This window comes from Lissotriton helveticus, chromosome 7 (genome assembly GCF_964261635.1).
Source record: "Lissotriton helveticus chromosome 7, aLisHel1.1, whole genome shotgun sequence".
Lineage (NCBI taxonomy): Eukaryota > Metazoa > Chordata > Amphibia > Caudata > Salamandridae > Lissotriton > Lissotriton helveticus.
This window is the reverse complement of record NC_136068.1, coordinates 453287614-453309521: the sequence shown is the minus strand read 5'-3', so window position 1 is coordinate 453309521 and position 21908 is coordinate 453287614. Positions and strand designations below refer to the sequence as shown.

At 45.0% G+C, this 21908-nt stretch overlaps 1 protein-coding gene across 1 annotated transcript in view; it reads left to right on the top strand.

Moving 5' to 3' along the window:
- Window positions 1–19051, top strand: part of LOC144768600 (polymerase delta-interacting protein 2-like) — a 148695-nt gene extending 129644 nt beyond the window's left edge. Inside the window, exon 11 of the mRNA XM_078652397.1 lies at window positions 16946–19051. Within this exon, the coding sequence (XP_078508523.1) occupies window positions 16946–17051 (106 nt within the window). The 3' untranslated portion in view covers window positions 17052–19051. The remainder of the gene's footprint in view (window positions 1–16945) is intronic.
- The last annotated feature ends 2857 nt before the right edge of the window (window positions 19052–21908 follow it).

The window sequence follows — 21908 nt, the reverse complement described above, 5'->3', positions numbered from 1 at the left end:
GCGCAGACGGGCTTGCCTTAGGCGCGCCTTCTGCGCGCCATCGTCGCGCCCGCTGCGCACGTCCGCTGCGCTCCCTGAGGCACAATGCGTTTTATGGGAGGGAGCCTCGGGCAACTGGACCGCTGACTCTGGTCCCAGTGCCCTGCAGGCTCCTCCCAATATGGCGCCCGCACTCCACCGGACCGGCACGAGTAGCCGGGGTGAGAGAGCCGCCCTCCACACAATCGGCAGGAAAGCCGCGATGGACCGGGGCGGGGGGGAGCTCTGCGCAGCAGCAGGTAAGAACAGCTAAAAATAAGCTGGTATCGGCGATAATTTTAAAATGGCTAAGCGTCTGCCTTAACTCTGCAGAAGCGCCGCAAGAAAAAGTTTTCGCCGATTATCCTGAAATTGCAAGCTAGACAAACAGAAAATAAAAATGCTTTTACAAGGTTAAAAGATTTGCACTGCCGCACCCTGAGCGCGCTGCGTCCCAGCAGTACCAGGAGACTGCCACCAACCTGGTAACCAGTTGTTGTTGTTGGCCAAACATAGGGTTGCATGCCTATGGGGGCATGGAAGGGCTCCCAAGTTCAAGGGCTGGATCAAGGATTTAATATTCTGTCAAGAACAACGGATCAATTATGCGAATCTGCTCCCCATGACGTCCCGTCCCAAAGATATTTGGGACCCCGTAAAAAACTGCCCCATCTCATCCAGTAGATACAGAGGCTGAAAATACATGATAATGGTAGTTATGGGATATCTGTGTATGGCCATAAACACTTTGGAAGGGATATGTATTTTCTATTACCTGCTAAATGATGTATATTGTAACCTGTCAAGTGGATACCAGTTAACATAGTAGACGCGAAGTACATTCCACTGTATTGCTTTTCTTCAGTATTTTTGTTCTTAGATGAATGTTTCAACTGTAATGATCTACTCTGCATTTTTTTTCAAGAAACCTTTGATGAATGATGTAAGCACTTCCAGAGGGTGCACATATATGTCTGCAAGTATTGTGGGATTTGTGCTTGTTACTTCTCATAAAAATCTCAATAAGTACATTGAAGAAAAAAGAAAACTGTTGATCTCCACTGCAGGAGTCCTCTGCAAACTCGTACGTTGGAGAACAAAACTCGATAGTGGCTTCTCAGATTAAGGCATTCCAGCAATCAACCTATTCTCCATACATGGGAAAGCAAAGTGCCAAACCTTGGCACCCAGCTACTTTCAACCACAGTCCTCGAGCAATGACCTGTGGATCAGCTGGGCAGGGATATTTGCATACACTCCCCGCCCCCCCCTCCCCGCCACTACCATGGATTTCGTATTTCAGGAAAATGTGACAAGCACCAATGGTCCCCATAGCTTCCTTCTGGGCTCGACAGCCCTGACAGTTTTTCTCTAGAGAGCTGTCCATTGCCCCACACAAGAAGCTACAACTGCTTTAACACATGCACACACAACAGCCGGCACAGACAGTGCAAATTAACCTCGGGGGCCACAATCTTGCACCCTGAAGGGATCCTAGAATTTGGGTACTTACAGCTCCCTGAAAAATGTATACAACGTTTGAAAGAGCCTAGAAATCCTACCACAGAAGCATGTAATGCAGCGGACGCTCTTTCCGCTACCTGGCTCCCAAGCTTTGGAACGCCCTGCCAGTGTCCATTAGACTCAATGCGAGCCTATTGGGTTTTAGGAGGGAGCTAAAGTCCTGGCTCTTCGTCCAGTAAGGTTCATTGCTCGGTCCCCTCTTTCCCTAGATAATCTGCCTCCTGTTTTTTATTAAAGCGCCGGGACACTCCCTGGAGTAGCCGTACGCTATATAAAATAATATTAACATTAACACAAATGCAAGCAATGTATTCACTAGTGTAACAGTCTACACATTTAGCACTTGTTGGTTACTGTACAAAATATTATATATTACTTGCTGCACTTCAAACATCAGGGCTGTAGTATTCTTCTGTACATATAAACCTGTGAGCGATAGCTGCCTACTTATAAAACAGACACCACCAGCCCACCTTTACAATTCCTGCTGTTAAAACATTTATGGTACGGTTTGAGAGGGTAATTGCTCCTAGATTACAACCAGCGCCCTCATGGGACCTTACTGTTGTCCATATTTGACTTTCGTGCCCCTTTTGGAGACCTTGCATTCATGTCCTCTGCAGTTTCTCTCCCAGAAGGTGGCTTGCTTAGAAGCCATAATTTGTCTCCAAAGAGTAAGTCAAATACAGGCCTTGTCCACTGAAGAATCTTTTCTGTAGATGCACAAAGACCATGTTGTCCTTGGTGGACACATTTTGTCTCTTTCCAAAAGTCAACTCTCCTTTTCTTGTCACCAGTCTGTTGACATTTCTCCCTTTTTTCTGCGGCCATAGTCCGTCGTGAGAAGACGGACTTTAGATGTATTATGTACTTTTTTTTACCATACCAAGTCCATCAGAAAAACAAAGGTGTTAAGTGCATTTGCCCAGCCGCAATCTGAGCAGCCCAAGGTGGATTGCAGAATGCATTCAGATTTATTATGCCAGATGCAAATGCACACTACTTTAACCGCATGCGTGCGGTAGGATTTCCGCCCGTACGCTGGGTTTTACGGATTCGCATGTTACGTGACGAGCTGGGCTCGTCATGAGCGTGCGAGGAGGCTACCTCATGACGAGCCCAGCTCGTCATCAGCGTCGAAGGGGTTAAAGAAGTGGACCACAATGGCTTTTTTAGACAGTATCCCATTAGAAGATAGCTGCAAATTGCCACTTGATTGTCTAGTTACACATTCACTAAGCATAATTGTGTGGTCAGCCATCTCCCCATAAAAAGTACAAGTCTGGCAAACTGTACTTAAAACATTGACCCACATGTCTCAGTTTGCTACTCATAGGCACAGCTTTAGGGACTGGGTACAGCTTTTCATTTTCTCTAAAGCATTTGAGCTTCATCAGGACATGCTGGAAATTTAGAATGTTACTTCTCCAATTGATCTGCACCTTGTAGTGCTGTAGATTCTCATGCACCCTACCCACCTCCACATGTAAGAGTGCACAGCACCACATGTAGTGTTTAAATTAAGGCTTATTTACTTTTATTATTATTTATTTATTTATTTATTTCAATTTTATTGAGCAGAGTAAAAAAGGCATAAATACATAGTAATCAACAGGAATTATAACTGACATTTTTTGATCAATAAATCTTCTTCATTATGCAAATGGAACCAACCTGGAATAAATATCAAGACATGAACGGAAAGTAAATAGCAACAGTAACAGTAATCTGGCTGTATCTTAAATTATTTATAAGCGAACAAATCTTACTTGGTGGTATTCTAGAATGTTATAGTGCCAAGTGAAAATCAACCTGAAAATATTCGTAATCCAACTATAGTTCACCTATATCCTTGATTTTAGAGCACTCATTAAAACAGTATCTTAACCATTCACATATGTATAAGAATTTACCTGCAGAAATGCTGCAGTGTAAAAGTGCTGCCGTGCCATCTTTAAAGTGCATCTCAAGCTTGCCAGAAAAAGTGCAATGTGCTATAGTGCTCACAGGTGCTAAAGTGCAACATCTAAAGAATTTATATTCCCACCATAGTTTCAGGATTCTCAAAGAATTTCCAAACAGCATTAAATGTTATTGTTGTGCCTACCCTCCTAGCATATGTTCTTCACATATCATGGTTTGTTTCATTTTGTTTAACCATTTAAAGTAAGAAGGTACATCTTCAGACCTCCAATTCTGGAGAATGAAAGATCGAGCAACAAGGGAACAAATCACCGTGAAGGTCTCTTCTGCTTTTGTCAGATCAGTCCTTACTCTAGAAATACAGGAAGAGGGCTACCTCGGCCTCTGGATCCAGCCTCTTCTGAATTGCCTGGCTTATAGCCGAGAAGATCTTAACTCAAAATAATTCTAATTTTGGGCACTTGAAGAATGTGTGAAGCCAAGCCCCTTCACCTTCTACCTAACATCGAAAACATCTGTTCTCCACTTCCGGATATCTTTTGCTAAGCGTTTTAGGGGTATAATATGCCAGCCACCCGGGATAGAAAAGCCATCCTTTTAAAATTGGCTTCTCTTAATGCCTTATTCCCTAGCTGGGTTCTAGACTGCCACTCCTGACAAGAGAAAGAGCAGTCAGTTTCCTGTGTTACTCTTCCCAGGAATTCTTAAACCAGAGGGAACTCATTACACTTTCTCAGCTGAGAGTACCAGTTTCCATCCCCCCTTAATTTGTCTCAGTATAATGTGCTCACCTGCTTTGTTGGATCACCGCTTGATGTTAGATTAAATCTATTTATAAAATGTATAATCTGCAGATGCTCTAGAAAGCCGAGCTTATTACGATCACCATATCTATTTTGAACCTCTTGCCAGGAAATTACTTTATTATTGATAAAAAAAGTTCCCCAATTCTTCTAGACTACAATCTTTCCATCTTTTAAGACGACTAGAGTGTATTTGGAGACCAAGAGTTTTGCATTTCGCTAACTTTAAATAGTGGAATCCGAAAAAGCCAGCTTGTTTAAAAAAAGGATTGCAATCTAAAAGAAAAGTCTTGTACTGTCTTATATCTGGTCTTCGGCAATTTAGATGTTTTTAAAAATGTTGGAATTTGCAAGCCAGATTCCTGAACCATTTTGTCAAATAGAAAATTGTCTGATACACCATTTGATTCCAATAGGCATGCTGTAAGTCCTAAAACCGTTGCCTCATAATAAGTTTGAATTTTCGACAATGCTAAACCACCCTGATTGGTTTCTAGCTGTAGTATTGCTAACTTGACACTAGAAGCCTTCCTACTCCAGACAAATTCCCTAAACATTGACTCCAGCTCTTTAAAATAGTTGGAGTTGATTGTCAAAGGTACATTTATAAAAAGGAATATTAATAGGGGAAGAAGAATTGAAATTTTTACTAGAGCTACACAGCCTATTAGTGTTAGGGGTAGAAAAGACCACTTATCGAGCAATGCTTTGATTTTATTCCGCATTGCTAGATAGTTTAAGCTGAACAGCTATTCATAGCGGTTAGAGACATATATACCCAGGTATCGTATTGGTTCTGCTTTCAAAGCCTGGGTTTTAAAATTGGAGGGGAGGAAATTACAATCGACATTCAGTGTTAAGATCTCGGTTTTATTTTGATTTATTTTATACCCCCTATCAATTCAAATTGACTGAATGCTATTAGTGTCTGGTCCAAGTTCGGGCTCTCAGGGCTAAGGTATAAAACAATGTCATCCGTGAAGTGTTTTAATTTCGCCATCCCCATTATTGGAGCTTTAATTACCGGGTTTTCGCAGATTCTTATGGCCAGGGACTCGATGAAAAAGGTGAACAGTAAGGGGGGACATCAGACAACCTTGTTTGGTCCCACGATTGATATTAACTGTCCCTATTTGATGGCATTTATCACCACCTGAGCCTGGGTACCCTGATAGATGTTCCTCAACATAATATTGACCTGGACAGGGATACCAAATTTGTTCAAACCAAAGAAAAGAGCATCCAAATTAACCAGGTCAAACGCCTTTTCGGCGTCCACTATCTTAATGAGCGTTGGGTTTTTATTGTTCGTAAAGTAGTCAAGTGCCTGAATTAAGAACCCAGTGTTCGAGGACATAGACCTCCCCGCAACAAACCTGGACTGATCGCTATGAATCAGTTCCTGGATAATGGGGGTGAAGCATTGGGCCCAGACCTTCATTAGAATCTTATAATCAGTATTGAGGAGACTAATTGGTCTATAAGAATTGACATCTTTGTGGATTTTACCCTTCTTTACAAAGTGGACATTTATAGATTCTTTAAAACTTGAGGGGATGCAGCCTCCCGACTTAATATTATTGAACAGCTTCACCAAGAATGGAGTAAATTCCTTAGAAAATATTTTATCAAATGTAATCGGCAACCCATCCTTTACACGGGCCTTTGCCCCTGCAATAGTTCTTAAAACTTCTGTTTCTGATATGTCAAGTTGAATTTGTTCCACCAGCAGCTCTGGCATACTAGGAAGATTTACCCCCTCAAAATATTCCTGAATTAGGTCCAATCTTGCCTCCTATCTAGTGGCGTATAGCTGCGAATAATGTCCCATAAAGACTTCGACTATGCCATCCTTTCCCGTTATTTTATCCCTGGACTTTGGGTCAATAATTTCGGAAATTAAAGCTGCTTCTGTTTAGTTTTGGTTGCCCCGGCTAGAAATTTACCGACCATTTGGCTATCCTCATACACACGTTATTGGTACGTCCTGAAACTATTTATTTCTTCATTTAGAATGAATTCCCTTTCAAGCTGACTCACCGCTTCCCCGCCCCCTGTGATGGGGTATTACTCAGGCTCAGGGCAATATCCACAGCCTGCTGAAGTTTGGCTATTTTGTCACGCCGTTGTTAAGACTGGGCGGCTGAAAAAGCGATCATCTGCCCACGCAAGGCTGCTTTGAACCCCCGCCAAACTGAAAAAACCTCTGCTGTATCTTCATTAATCCTAAAGTATTCAAGTATCCATTTTTTATATCATCTGGGAAGGTCACCCCCATTGTAACGGATCAGAGTTGAAGTGTACCTGTCACGTAGCATCATTGATAGTGCCACCTGCACGTCCCCCTATGAAAGAAAGCAAAGACTCATTCCTACGCTTCAACGCTGGGAAAGGCCAATCAAATGGGACTAAGACTCTCGCTCTACTCTGCTTGTTTCTATACCATTCTTTTAACCAGTACAGGCGTACATTGTTTGTTTTAAATAATGCAAAGAAATTTTAGAATTACCGTTTTCTGTACTTTTTTTTTTTTACTGTAAAAATTTTAATTAATCGCACAGTTAATAAAAACAATACAATATATCAGCTCCCCATTGGGAGTCCTGAAGGAGGAGACGATCCATCTGCCACCTGGATCTTATCCTCCTTGCCTCCTCAATTTCCAACTCTAGTTTTACTAGGGAGTGATCAGAGAATTAATTTGCCCCTATTTCAGTACCTATATGTTTCAAAGATATCAATATTAAGAAGAAATCAATACGGGAAGCCATTTGAAATCGGCAAGACTAGCATGTGAATTTGCAATTAATCGTTGTTCTTGTTAGAGGTGTATTTATTCAAATGTTGAATGAAGTTAAAATCCCCTCCTTAAAATTATCTGTCCGGTGTCCCCCTAAGTAGCTCACTGATTTTCAATAGTGCTGTGGTATCGTCTATTACTGGGCCGTAATAGTTTACAAAATTTAATGTTTTACCATTTTGTTTGGCCTTGACCCAGATCCACCTTCCAAAGGGGTCTCTTCGGACTTTACCAAATTCCCAAGGGAGACCTCTGCAAAGGAAATTGCTACCCCTCTTTTTGTCAGCCCAGCTGATGCATAGAAAGCATGAGAAAATGCTCTAGGGATAAAAAGCTTTGGGGAATTTGTTTTTAAGTGAGTTTCTTGAAGAAATAACACGTGCGGCGACAAAGAAGCTAACCACCTGATAATCCCTCCATATTTCTGTTTGTTTAGTATTCCATTGCCATTGACTGAAACAATACAGCACTTATCATTTGTATAGACTTTCAGACTGCAAAAGAAAAATCCCACAATCCTGTTACCTTTCCCCAGTTGCCCCTGCTACTGCTCTTTTTACTGCTATACCCTCCCCTGAACTAGCCCCCGTCAGCAACCCCCTCCTTCCGAGAAATGTGGACCACCACACTAACCACATCTCACCCCCTACTTCTCTAATGGGTGTCATGGACCTACACCCTGGGTTGCCTGCCTCCCCCGGCAATAGTGAACTTCGATGTACACATTGTCTAGCATATTATTTCACTTCGAAGAAGAGATCTCCTTAAGAAGACCCTGAGCATCTTCTAAGTTTGAAAACATGTGGAACTTCCCTCTCACTAGAACATGTAATTTGGATTGTTGGGTTATTGATGCCAGTGCGCCTTGTGCTTTAAGAGGAAGAGAAGTTTAACAAACTGTTTGCGCCAACGTGCAGCTGCCGCTGACATGTCAGAAAATATACGGCAATTCGAAGTTTCATTAATCGAGAATTGTCTTTGTTGTATGGCCTTAGCCAAAATCCTTTCCTTGATTCCATAGTTAGCAAAGTTGACCAGGATGGTGCGTTGACTGTTAGAGTTACGAAACAGATGGGAGGGGACTCTGTGGGCCCTTGTGATTGTTAGGTCTCCATTATGCTCGGGCAATATCCTCTGCTTGATAAAGGATTCCACCCATTGCAACAGCTGGGATCCCTCATTCCCCTCGGGAACCCCCACTATTCGTAAGTTTGATCGTCGCAAGTGATTTACACGTTCCTAAAGTTTGTTCTCTAAAATATTCTTATCCTTGGTGGCTTCGTTAACTCTCGAGCATGGAGCTCATTTGGTCCTCTAGCAGGGCAATCCTTGACTCAGCTGCTTGAATTTTTACTGGGAAGCAGGCCACTGCTTCTTCAATTTTCCCGAGACGCTGATGAAGAGAGGCTATTTCAGTTTCTTGAGACTTCTTTATTTCTCTTATCTCCTCAAGGATCAGGTTTAGCAAGGTTTTAAAATCCTTCTGTTTAGTAGGGGCTGCATCATCGAAGCATCCATTGAGGCTTCTACAGATTCTGAAATCAGCAATTGTCGATTCTTTGCAGCCTTCTGACTTCCCGGGGGCTGGCCCGGTGGTCCCGCATTGTTGCCATCGGGCAGCGGGGTCGGTTGCTGTGCCTGGGCACCTGATCGCAGTTCAGTTGACGCTGCTGCCAGAATCTAAAAAAGCTGGGTATGGAGTAGTGGAGTGCCCCCTGAAGTAGGAGGTGTTACCTGGACAACGCAGCTTTGGCTAGATTCTTGTGCTGTTATGTCAGGCGGGAGAGCAGCCTGAGCCGTTGCTAATGCAGATGGAGATGGAGATGAGGTCTGTCGCTGGCTGTTGTGGATGTCTTCTATCCCTACTGCCCCTTCCTCAATCAGCCGTGATGGTTGGGCGATGGATTTGAGGGAGGCCGCCTGGGACGCCTTTTTCAAAAATAGTGCAAAGTCATTCATTCTTTTTGCCTCCTCTTTACTAGACCCTGCTATTGGGTCACCAGCCTGGTTTTTCTCAGTAGTACCAGGATCCTCCATCTGAAGCTGGACTGCGGGGCCCAGCTTCCAAGAGCGGCTCAGCAGGCTCCTCTTCCGAGCTCTCAAAGCTTAAGTTGAGTCCGGGCGGTTGACCGAATGTCCAGCTCTAACCGCTGAAGAAAGTGCTTTTGCCTGTGCCAATCGAGTTTTGGCTTTTAGTCCTGCCACAGAACCAACGTTGGCGACAAGATTAATCTGTTTATGATGCTTTCCCATGTTTGTCTTCCCCTTTAAATCCACACCGCAGATATTTCACAGTCCTCTTTAAGATTTCTTTTTTCATATCTTTTTCCTTTTCTCCCTTCTTCCTTTTTCTTCCTCCTCTGGAAGCTGCAAACTAAAGGCACCTTGATTATGAAATCGGTTTCATATTTGAAAATTTTGGAGGGTAAATTAACAGGAGGATAAAAAACATTCTCCCTCTCAGTTCGTTAATTCAGCTCTGGCTTCTTAAATTGCAGAAGAAACAAGCATTTACAATGCAATATGTCTCGCACTGACATTATTTTGAGCTATTGAAATTGTAAATGACATTGGGTTTTTTCTTTTTCTTTTGTAAAACATAAATAAAAGGCATTTGATATTGACTATTGACATTGTAAATAACAATGCCTCATTTGTGTTTTCTTTTTTTAATCATAAATAAAAGGCATTGGTATTAACAATGCCAATAACTTAAACTAAACTTTTAGCTATTGGCATTTTAAATTACAATGCTTTTTATTCATGTTTTACAAAAGAAAAAAAAATGTCATTTACAATGTCAATAGCTCAAAATAATGTCAGTGTGAGACTTATTGCATTGTAAATGCTTAGAAACAAAATAACCTTGCACACAAAATAACACTCGGCAGGATCAAAAGGACATGCAGAAAACTATTACAGGGCCTGTGCGCTCTTGCCCCTGCCTCCCCTTTAACTCCGCCCCCTTCCCCTTTCAAAAACACATCACTCCTTTTAAGCAATTGTCCTGGGGTCCAGTGAAGGTCAGGCAGAGGAAACAACACTCCAGTTCTAAGGTGTATCAGGGAAGCCAAATCTGTGAACTGGCATGCAATTAGAAATCATGGGATGAAGGCCTTGCTTGTGGCCCTGCGGGGAGCTTGTGCAGAAAGAATAGCGACAGACAGACATGGAGGACCCTATAGCAAGAGGTGGGCGCTCCTGCATCAACATAACATAATGTGTGTATTTGCGCACTTTGACCAGTGGGCATCTTGGCGCGGAATAACCGATGTCTATTGTTACCCAACTTAATGGTACTCATGTTATTGACTTCAGATGGATGAAAGGCTGTGATTTGAACCTGTGACTATGATTCAACAGGGAAATGAATTGCCCCCGCAGCAAGCAGAAATCCATACACCCCCCCCCCCCCCCCCCCCCCCCCCGAGTTAGAGTGGGGGTTGAACAACAAGAGGCGGTCAGGCATCCCACATAAAAAACAAACACTCATAAAGCCATTAGTTCTGGCTTTATTTTGGCTCTCATGGGCAGCTAAAGGCATGCACACAACTGTTTTTTCAGGCGTAGGGTGCAGAAATGATGTTAGACCTATTGCAATACCGGAAGAAAAGTAGGACAGTTATTGCTTTCTGCAACAGAAACGTACAGGGATGTGACAACCTGCGATGACTAGGTAGACTTTACAGATGTAAAGTAGTGCCTCAGACATTCTGGTTAAGCAATTTCTAGAAGACGGAATGATCCATCAAACCGCCAACAGCATGAGATAGGAGAGGAGTCTGTTACTCCGGGGAGTGCTAAAGCTTGCTATGCCATAGATGTTAAAGAATTTCGAAATAGGCGATGCAGACAATTGTGCTATAAAGTAAGCCCTAAAAATGTGTGGAATTAAGTCTTGCAGCAAGGGCCTCTCGGGGAGTGTGGGGGTGTGGGGGTCACTACAGGTCTCACTGCCTGTGCAAGAAACGTGTGGGGTGCAGGACGAGATACAACAGGATGCATGCATATTCCTCTAACAAGAAAAGCATTAGTGCTGGGGTTTGACTTTGCTAAGTGTGAGAGGGTAGAGGAAGAGGTGCGGGTATCCTCCACCGGAGTGGGGTGGGGAGGGGGTAATTGTGCAGTTATCCGTTTCTGGACTCTCTGGGATATATGCCATTCTAAAGGAGGCCCAGATGCTTAAATGCCAAAGCCTGCCTGGGCCGTGATCGCCTTATTCAGCTATTGGGGGGTCTGAGATCCCCCTCCGCCATGGCATGGTGTTCTTTCGACCAGCAAGTGGGAACTGGGAGGGGTGGTTCATGAGCTGGGGTGGGGGGTGTCAGCCCTTCTCTGCCAGGGCCTCCCTTAGCTGTGACCTCCTCGGCCAGGGAGCACGTGCGCTCCCTGGCCCCCTCCTTCGGCAGTGAAGAGGGAGCCGAGGCCTTTCCACTGCCTCAGACCTGCAGGAAGGCAGCTGCTCCCACCAGCTGCAAGGGAGATGTTTTCAGATTTCTGAAGTCTGTGGCCTTGTGCCCGGAAAAGGCTCTCGTGGAGAAGAGAGACCGAGAGACTGTTGGAGGGAAGTGCGCTGCCGAAGCGGGTCTGAGGTAGCCACCAGGAGTGAAAATGGGGCGAGGAAGAGAACTCACGACGAGGGACGGCAGCCGCAGGGTGACATGTTCGCAGGATGAGGGGAACCGACGGGGTGTAAGAGATGTCGAGGCGGCAGTAGGGGCAGGGGATAGGATATATTGGCTAAGAAAGATAGACTATGCGGTACAGGCAATAGGGTGAAAGAAAGATGGTACGGCTAGGCACCAGCAGCTTAGCAGATGTAAAATAAATCACGTAACTTTTTGCCTCTTTCCTAAGATTGATTTTAGCGTGGCAACATTTTTAAAGACCCCCCCCCCCCAAAAAACGACGTTAACAATTTGCACAGGTTTATATGCTGTTCTTTATTGGATCCAGTATCGCCAACAACTTCAAGAGTGGGGAGAAGCTGAGATTTTTCAAAAAAGAGTCCTCAGCACACAGTTATTCGACCAGAAATAACTAAAGAGTGTAAACAGTGTTGCAAGTACAATATCAACACATTTTACATCGAAGACACGGTTGTGTGACAGGAACAGATTTGGCTCTACCCCATACCTTCAACTCCCCCCAAACTGCCCCCTCCCCTACAAGTCCCTGACCCCACGCCTGCAGTAAACAGTTACAATGCTAGTCACCAGAGCCAGTTTTCGCAAACAATGGTATTGGCATTTCACCGGATTACCTATATACAATGTGGTGAAACGTTTGTTACGAGACGAGCGTGCAAGGGAGCGATGGGCTCGCGCAAGAGGGTATGTGGGTTCCACCCCCTCCCTTTCCTTCTGCAAAACAAAACCTTCCTGTCTGCATACATGCCAACATTTCAGAAAAGCAAAGAGGGAGATTTTAAAAACAAAATCGGGAGAATGGGGCCTTGCATCGAGTTACTGTCATGTATGGGCTTTGGAAGTGTGCTGCTGCTGGATTGGACATTTGAAACGCAAATGCACGTTTTTTTCTTACCTTTCAGAAGTATGGAGCGCAATGGCAGGCAGAGAGAGGAAGTGTTGTACACTAGTCTGGCAGGTTGCTGGCAGTGCATTCTCCCCCCTCCCCCCCCTCCCGTGTGACAGCCCAGGCTGAAACAGCTTTCCGTGCACACACACAGCCGCCCGACACCCCCCTAGTACTTCACAGGTCATTAAAAGACCATTGCCTGGTTAATGAAGCTTTGTTAGTTTTTCACCCCTTATAGAGCCCCTGCATGGCCACTCTGACTATTGCTGGAAGAATTAGCACTCTACCCAATACCAAGCCCTGTCAGCTGAAACCCCAAGGAATCGGGTTTCTGCTTGCAGGAATTGGGAGGCGGGAGACTAGCCTTGAAATCGGTAGTCTCACGCCTGAATCGGGAGGGTTGGCATGTCTGCCGGTCTGCCCCACAACAGCCGGAGTGTGATATAAAGTGTAGTGTCTCACCAGCACTTTCTCCATTCACCCAAGTCTCACAAGCAAAGCACGGTTGAACAACCCCCCCACCCCCCGCCATGACTAAGCCCTCTTACCTCCTACCACCTGCTGGGGCCCCCAGGCTAGTTCCCCCGCACGCCCTCCTTCCTGGCTATCCGTGCCGGGCTCCCACAGAAAAGCTGGGTGGGGTGAGGGGGTCTTGCGTCCTCTGTGAGTCCGCCTCCCTGGGGAGAAGCTGCATTATTCCCCACCAAAAATATAAAAGCACAAAATAAACTTAAAAGAGCAGGCGTGCTGGGCGGGCAGCAGAGCAGGGCAGCGGTTAACAGCAGGCGGATCACGGGCATAGTGGCCCGCGGCCCTCGGCAAGGCTCCCTGCGGAGGAAGGAAGGCAGCGGAGGGTCACTACTGGTGCAGGGGAGCGCTGCTCGTGCCCGGGCTCCTCTCAGACTGCCCCCCCCATCACAGACATTACCTGACTCTCCTACACGCACTCCTCCGCCCCCGGGGGATGCAGTCACAGCAGTGCCACCAGGCCGGCCCCTGCTTCCCCCCCAAGGGCCACCTGCCACCGGCTCTGACCCTCTTGCTTCTCTCCACCTCTCCCTCCTACTCTCTTTCACTGTCTTCCGCCTCTCTGCTTCCAGGCACAACAACACTGCACACAGCACCCAGGTGGCACCCTCCGCCGTCCCGTCAGCCTCTACCCCAGCCCTGTAGGGCTGCCTCTTACTCTGCTAACACCACATCGTCCCTACTTCATAACTCTTCCATCCTGCTCCTGTCGCCCCTCCTGCTAACTACCTGCACCTCTACTCTTCTGTCCCTTTTTGTTTCTGCCCCTCTGTAACGCCTGTCAGCTACCTTTACCCACTTTCCAACCCGTTTGCCCTCCCCTTCCCCACCGCCTGCCCTTTACCTCTGCACCGTTTTTGCCCTCGCTCCTAGTCTTAGACACTTGGATCACCTTGGCTACTTTGTACAGCGTAGCAAGGATGCCAGTGGCCCTAGTGCCAGTAAGGAAAATGGCACCTTTGATTGCTGCTGGGGTAGCAAAATACAGCAATTATTAGGGGGGGGGGGGGGATTGCAGTCATCCGTTCTTGAAACTGTTAGAAGGAAACTAACCTGAGGTAAAGGTTTGAAGGTTCTTCAAACCTTTACCTCAGGTTAGTTTCCTTCTAACAGTTTCAAGAACGGATGACTGCATGTAATCATGTACGCGTTATCCGCCGACATTAGGAAATAACCCGCCACGCATATTTTTTCCTTTTTAGACTTAAACAACTGCAACCCTCAAATACAAGTAAGACGCTTCTCTTTTTTCCCGCTTTTTATTTACACCCACACTGGTAACATGGTTTTAATAAGGGTGACCCGACAATAAGACACTCCAACTTTGTCCCATAACTCGCATATCTCACTGATACTTACCACACTTACACGGTACCTTTCTCTCCTTTTTGACGCAGTATCCCTGATGAAGGGGCACGGAATGGCCCCGAAATGCATTGGATGTTGATGTATTTGAATTAAGAAATACCAGTATGCTCTGAGAAAAAGAGCAACAATGCGCAAATATAGTAGCTAATAATTATTGATTTATGAATCAGAAAGTGAATAAAAACAAGATGAACTATCGATGAAAAAGCTTGAAATTCCTGTATTCATAGGAAAATATATTGTGTGCACATAAGGATGGGACCAGTGGTTCACTGACCTCACATTGTGTTTTGATTACTTAACGCCGAGGGACACCTGACGTTGCTTATGTGGCACCTCTAAACTTGAATGAACTTTGCTGAAACACTGCTGTGCACCCCAGTACACTGTTTTTTGATTGCATGTAAATAGTCACATGATTTACATGAAAACATCCCGTCACACAACTGAAACAGGTGGTTCAATTTTGTCCTTTGAAAGAGCAGTGTGAACAACATACCGGCTCAATGTCATACCAAGGAGGGCTAAGTGGCGTGATGTGAGAAGCCTTTAACTTTCGAGAAAGTCACCGGGAAACAGTCATGCAACCGTGGGCGTTTTCCCAATACGTGTGCAACTGTGCTGGGTTTCATGTCTGATGCAAACACCGAGAGGGAGGCAAATTCCAGTCACATCTTGCACCACCCTCTGCAGCTGAAACAGGTGAGATGCGGCGCCCGTACCTGGCGGGAGCCGCCAACGTCCTGTAATATACTGGAGCCGCGTTTGCACCAACCTCCTCGGCCCCGGTCCACCCGAAACAGGTGAGAAGCGGCGTCCATACCTTGAGGGACATCCAGCGTCTTGGAATCTAGCGGAGGCCGAGCAGTGTCAAAACCCTCTAGAGCCAAACTTTCAAGGTCGGACAAGTCGCTGGAAGGATTACCAGGCTTTGGAATACCCCCGTCTATCTACTGGTCTCGGTTCCCACTACAGAACAAGTGCTCGCCAGGCAGCCGGCACCCGCGCTTTACTTTTAACATTAAAAGTAAAGAGCGGGTGCAGCGATTATACTAAAAGTAAAGAAATAGATGTTTTTTCTTATTTCTTTACTTTTGGTATAATCGCGGCACATGCGATTTACTTATAACATTAAAAGTAAAGCGCGGGTGCCGCGATATACCCAAAGTGCGCTCGCCACGACGCCAAGTTTTCTCTTTTATTGCCGTCCCACTTGGACGGCTGGCGTAAAAGGTTTATTATCTTCTTTATGGGACCGTCTGTTTCGCCCCATAAAGAAGATAACAAACCTTTTACCACACACGTAAGTCAAGGATGCCAGTCCAAGGGGGACGGCTTCAAAAGAGAAAAGAGTACGACCTCTTTTCCAATGGCTGGCCACCGTTTAGCATGAACGGTGACGCCAGCCCTTGGAAAAGAGGGGCGGGGCTTAACGTCACTATTGAAAGTACTCTGAAAACATAAAATCTCGCGAGCTCAACTGCGCATGTGCGCAGCCTACGCTAGCGAAACCCAAAAGCCATAGTTCTCAGGGCTAGTTCACCTCACCTCCTCAAACAGCATCCCTCCCATCAGAGCTGCTCCCACTCCCACTCCAACCAGCTTGGTTTCAATCTGAATATCCCAGCCTGGTCGTGCTCAATCATCTGCTACCATAAGGCTCCACTTCGACTCATTTCTCTTATCCGCTCCTGCCGGTAATACTCCCGATGCCTCAACGACCATTTGGCATGCCGAAAGTGCATCGGTAACTTAAATGCGCCCGCCGCCAGAGATCTCAGCTCTGTGTCGTGCTTCTCAAAAACGCCAAGCCGCCATTGCCGGGGGAGGAAACTATGGTCATCTGTGGCTACGCGTAGGCGTGGTTCTCCGCGGCCATCCCCCTGCTTTAATTATTATTCATTACTTTTCTCCAGTTCAGACATTTTAATGCATCACCTCCCAAAACACTAACCCTATAGAGAAAACTCAATCGAAGGTAGAGTCTGTGTTCTGGTGGATTGTATGTTTCAGGTGGTGAATCTTGAGTCACCTTAAAACTGAAAGTACATCTATGTGGAAAAAAAACTTTGCACTGTCCGAGCCCAACATTAGATAGCAGGAGTGTGCACCTCGTGTGAACCTACAACTCTACAAGCTGCAAAATGATTGTTATAGGTGAGTAACATTTTCTCCACTCTGCATGATAAACTTGGCATCTCTCCTACATAAGTACTTGAGCTCCTTCAAAACCTGCGCGTCAGTGTTGACTGTTACATATCTTTACCAGCCTGCACCATGCCCTACACTTGTCTCACAACCAACACTCCTACGCTACGCAGCACACACATACCCCACTTCTCCCCAACTACTGATCTGCACCATATCTTAATGCTCCCCTAAAACCAGCGCTCAGGCACTCTCTCCTAGAGGCACAATAACATGGGTGTTGTTTTTTTCTCAGGGGCACGTTTCGAATGGAACGAGAGGATGGTTACATGTTTGACTGCCGTATCCCTCCATTTTCACTGGAGAGCCGCCCTGAGGACCTGCCGGGATATGGGACATAAACCCAGCATGAAGACCTGCTATCTGCACAATCTGGGCAACACTCCCTCTTGACCCACTCCAACACATTCAGTACCAGTTTCAGTATCTGGTGATGACTCTGCTGTAAGAATGTATTGCTATGATCTTGCTCCAACACTCCTGAGGACAGGGTGCTGCTCCTGAAATACTAGCCGGGTACTGTGAAAGTCCGTCATGTGATGCTGAGTTACTCACTGCACGTAAATCTGAGGGACAGTACTTGGAGAAAGAGATCCCATGTTAAAACTTTGAGTGGCAGTGGGAACTTGAATGCAATCTGATCCTGCTAGTCACCGGAAGCATAACTATCCGGAACCTAAACTGAGGTCTTCCACTCCTGGAGCGGAATTGTAGAGCTGCTTTGTACATCTGTCTCATTTATAGTGTTATTTATTTATTTTGCACTACTAAATGTGTGACCCAAATAGTATTTTGGGAGGGTTGTTCCCAGCTGACCTGTTCTGTTTTTTTTGCTATTTTTGGATAATTATGTAGTCTGCTAGTTTTTCATCAAGATGTTACTTTCTTATTCAGAATTATAATTAAAAATACAACACCTTACCCTGCCTTCACAAAAACCAACGCGGGTAACTTCTCCACTTTTCCTGGACAACAAGACACTATTCGGATACCTGATTCTGATAGTGTCCATTAAGTCCAAAAATTGAATGGGGCCCTGTTTTCAAATGTACTTAAATGCCGAAAATCGTCTGCAGTGGAAATCTAGTAAGGATGAAAATGCATTCTTAGCTTAAGTGCTTTAAGTAACCTTTAGGATCGAGTAAGTAAAATGATAGATTGGGGAAACATATTTGTATCTTTGTTGTGCCTCTGTTGTAAGACGCGGATGAATAAAAATGCTTATTTTGTTTGTTTATGCCGCATATATCTTCAATAAGATCCCTAAAGGAAATGGGAGTGCATTTCTATTATTGTCTGTTCTGAATTTACAGATGGAAATAACTCCACAAGCACTTCAAAGGACAATATTGTACTTTGAAGTTGCAACTGGGTGCTGTTCATCCTGGTCTAGCGTTTCAAGAGTGATTAATAGAGATTGTGATTTTTATTTTCAATTCCTACTACTATTGACGTGCTTGCTGGTGTTGGGTGTACACGCTTGCCGCAAATTGACTAGTACCTCAGAATGTAGGTCACAAATTACAGAGAAGTGGGTAACTGCGTCCACTTCATTTAACAATTGGTTTTTACTGCACCCCAAATGAGCAAATTGGTGACTAATATTACATAGAAGTAAATGTTTCATTTTGGGGAAAACTAAAAGGTTAGATCACATCTCCTGTTAAAATTGTCGACAGTTGTGGGAGAGCTGTGCATGAAGCTGGTCCCTGGGTGAGAGTGCGATCACAAACAGGATCATGGATTATTATTTTGTTGCAAACCATATTTGCTATCTAAGCTGCCTTGTTGGTGTATCGTAAGCCGAAAAACTCTCTTGTTGGCAATTTGTTGCATTTGAAGTCAGGGGTGTTGAGTTGTGGCTTCTTCTGGGCCCTCTGTCTAAGCTGCTCCAGTTTATTCTGTTTACTAGTTTAGTTCTAATAGTCTATGTGTAACTTTGTTGATTCTACAGTCAGTCCTTGCATAGTTGTTCTCAAACAGTTTTCTTGTGCATATTACCCAAGAAGCATTTCTTACTCAGCTGTACAGAAGCACCATGCCTTTTCTTGACGCTGGACGTCAGGGTTCTTTTGCTTATATCACATAGCTTGCACCAAGCAGATTACTGAGTAATTGAAAAGCTGCAACCTTACTTGTGGTCCCTCCCACCCCTACTGCAAGAGTGTGACTACCACTTTCTACTAGCTCAGACCTGTGAGTAATAGCTTGGTACTCAAGCTCTTGACATAATGACTCCATGATGTTTTGTATTCCCATGATGTTTTCAGCTCAGAAAATTATTCTTAATATTTCTTTGGAGAGGGATACTTTTTTCGGCATAATAAAATCTATATCCAAATCACTCTGTTTTATGGTATTTTTAAGGAGCAGTCTTTTCAGGCATTGTTATTTGCTACTTTATATGTATTTCTGATGTGTTCCTTTGGCTGTAACTCCTCTCCCCCATTTTGAAAGCTGGTTAATTTTAGAAAATGGGCCATGGAAGCCAAAGCTTATCTGACTTGATCTAGACTTGGTGGACCCACCTGTTCAAATAAGTTGCAATGTCTTCTCTTTTAAGTGGTAGGCATCTTGCACTGCTTCCCTGTTCATTCAGCTTTCAATTAATAGATCATTTCATTGTACTAGTGAACAACTGCATTGCCATACCAGCATAGATTCCCACATGACCACAGTAGATCCAGGATGCTTCCTTTCAAGTGGCAGTATTGTGGCAGGAATCATGTGTTTACTCTTGTTTAACCACAGTAAGAGAGTGCTCCTACCTTCTCTATCTCCTAATGGGTGGAATTTGTAAGACCCTCAAAATCTTAGATTATTTTATAGTATCCTAACCCACAACTACCACCTGTGTCTTGCTTCGTCATCGAATCCTCACCCACTGCTCCTAGAGTGAGTGGGCAGACTCACACAATTTTTTACTGAAGCACTTATGTTCTGTGGGATTCTACGGGTATTGGTAAAAATTGCCTGCTGGTTCCTCTCTTTTTTTAATTCGGATTACCTTTGGCAAGATCAACAGCAAGGAAAATGGTGGCTTCCTAAGGGTATATATTATGTCCCCCAAGCCACTGGTCGACATGTTTCATCCCTACTTTCTGCTTTTCTGGGTTAAAGGGGCCTTCTTCAGGACCGCTCTTATCCCAATTTGCTTAGATAAATGGTAAATGTTACTGTCTATTAGCTATGGTAGTGTGGACTGTTCACACTCATGTAAGCATGCCTCTACAAACCACAGCGGTGTATTTCTTCTGTCTGCAACTGGCCAATTAGTGTTTAAGGCTGCAAAGGATCACAGGAGGAGGGCTGGCTCTGTAGCACAGCTTGCATGTCTGAATAAGAGTCAACAGTTCATAGGGATAGGAGAGGTCCTGAAAAGAGTGCTTCTTAGATCTGTGGTTCTCTTGACCCAGTTTCAGCTAATCTGATGCCTATGTAGTCAAACTCTCTCACTTTTTCCGGGTGTTCATTCCCAACTTTAACCAGCCATCTCGCCCTTTCTTCCTTAGAGTAGTATGTCCTGTTTTTAGTTTTAGGGGTGTTGATTTTAAGACCATACTCTGATAGATTCAACAAGTGTTGCAATCAGGTTTTGCAGGCCCCTCCTAGTTTAGGACAAGAGTGTGTAGTCCACAAATAGGTGCACCAGGATTCCCTGCCAAGGAGGGACAGTCATTAACCCAATTCAGCAGATAGCCGACAAAGTTATTAATGTATAAAGTGTTGGCGCTAAGGGTTGGCGCTTAGACACAGCCCTGTCGAACTCCTTGGTCCTCTGGGGTTGGCCTCGGTCGCTTTCCTCTTGGTGCCACACCTGACTTTTGCAAAATTACCCTTGTGGAGTTTTTTGATTATACTCAGTAAATCTTGGGGGACTCCCATTTCTTGGAGCACCTCCCACAATTCCCCCCTAGGCACAATGTCAAAGGCAGCTATGAAGTCAATGAGGCCACAAAAAGGTCAACCTTGCCCAGGTCCACCATCTTCTATTTACCAAGGTGTAGTCAGAAGGCCTGGTCAACAAAACTCGTCTTGAGCCTAAAGTCTGCTTGCAGATTTGAGAGAACATTATTCTCCTTGCACCAATCCAAAATATGCTCAAGAATCTGTTTACTGAAAACCTTTTGGGAAATATCTATAAGGCTGATTGGGTTGTAATTATATGAGATGCTGGGATCCCCCTTCTTAAAAATTGGGACGATCTCAGCATCCCTCCAAGAAGTGGGAATAGCCTCTTCCCTAATGTTTGCTTTAGAGATAACATTTATGCCGGGGACCCAGACAGTGGTCTCAGATTTTAATAGATCTGCCGGGATCTTCTCAAGGCTTGGGGCTTTCCCTGGCCTAAAGCAGCTCCAGCTCATGCAGTTTCCTCCAACGAAAGGACTACTGGGGCAAATTAGATCTTAACAAATAGGTGTCACCCCTAGGAGTAATGGTTCTCTTGGTCTGGGAGTGGTCTAAATATTGACTCCCAAAATGAGCAGCCCAGTCACAGGGCAAGATTGAGGACTCTGAAGGTTTGCTCAGTTTCCCACTACTAAGGCTAACCAAGAACCAGAACTACATCTGGCTATTAGAGGTCGCAGCTTCCAGGAGTTTAGGCCAAATATTTTCCCAGTTTCTTAGCTTCCTGTAGGGTTGCCCCATACATGACCCTGCTTTCCCTAATGTTACCAGGGTCTCCCTTTTTTTAACGCACCCAGCAACTGACTCTGCAATTTTGCATGATCTGTTAAACCACCCTGTTGGGGCAGTTGGTTTTTTGTTCCCCGAGACCTCTTTGGGGGTGGCTGGTTAGTTCCCTAAATTCCTGGGACAGAAGGGCTATGAATGGTTGCCAGAGGCTTCTGTACGTGTCATCTTGGGCAGAAAGAGTGTGGGTCAGCTGCTCTATTTCAAGAACATGCCAAAGGTGCTGAAGCCATCCTAGGTGAGTTAGTGTATTGGTGCTGCCCCACAGTGGTAGGATGGTTTGAAGAGCCGCCCCCAGGTCATACTAATGTGCTGCGCTCTGCACCTTGTAAACGGGTATGTGAGAGCATTGGGGAGTCCTAGTAAGGTAAAGGACAGGAACCTGGGGATCTGAATGTGGAAGTGGGAATCAATGCAATTTAACACAGAATTCAGAATGAAGACCACTTCAGACAGTCCCGCCAGATGTGAGTGAGGGTGCCCTTAGTCCCGCATTGTCA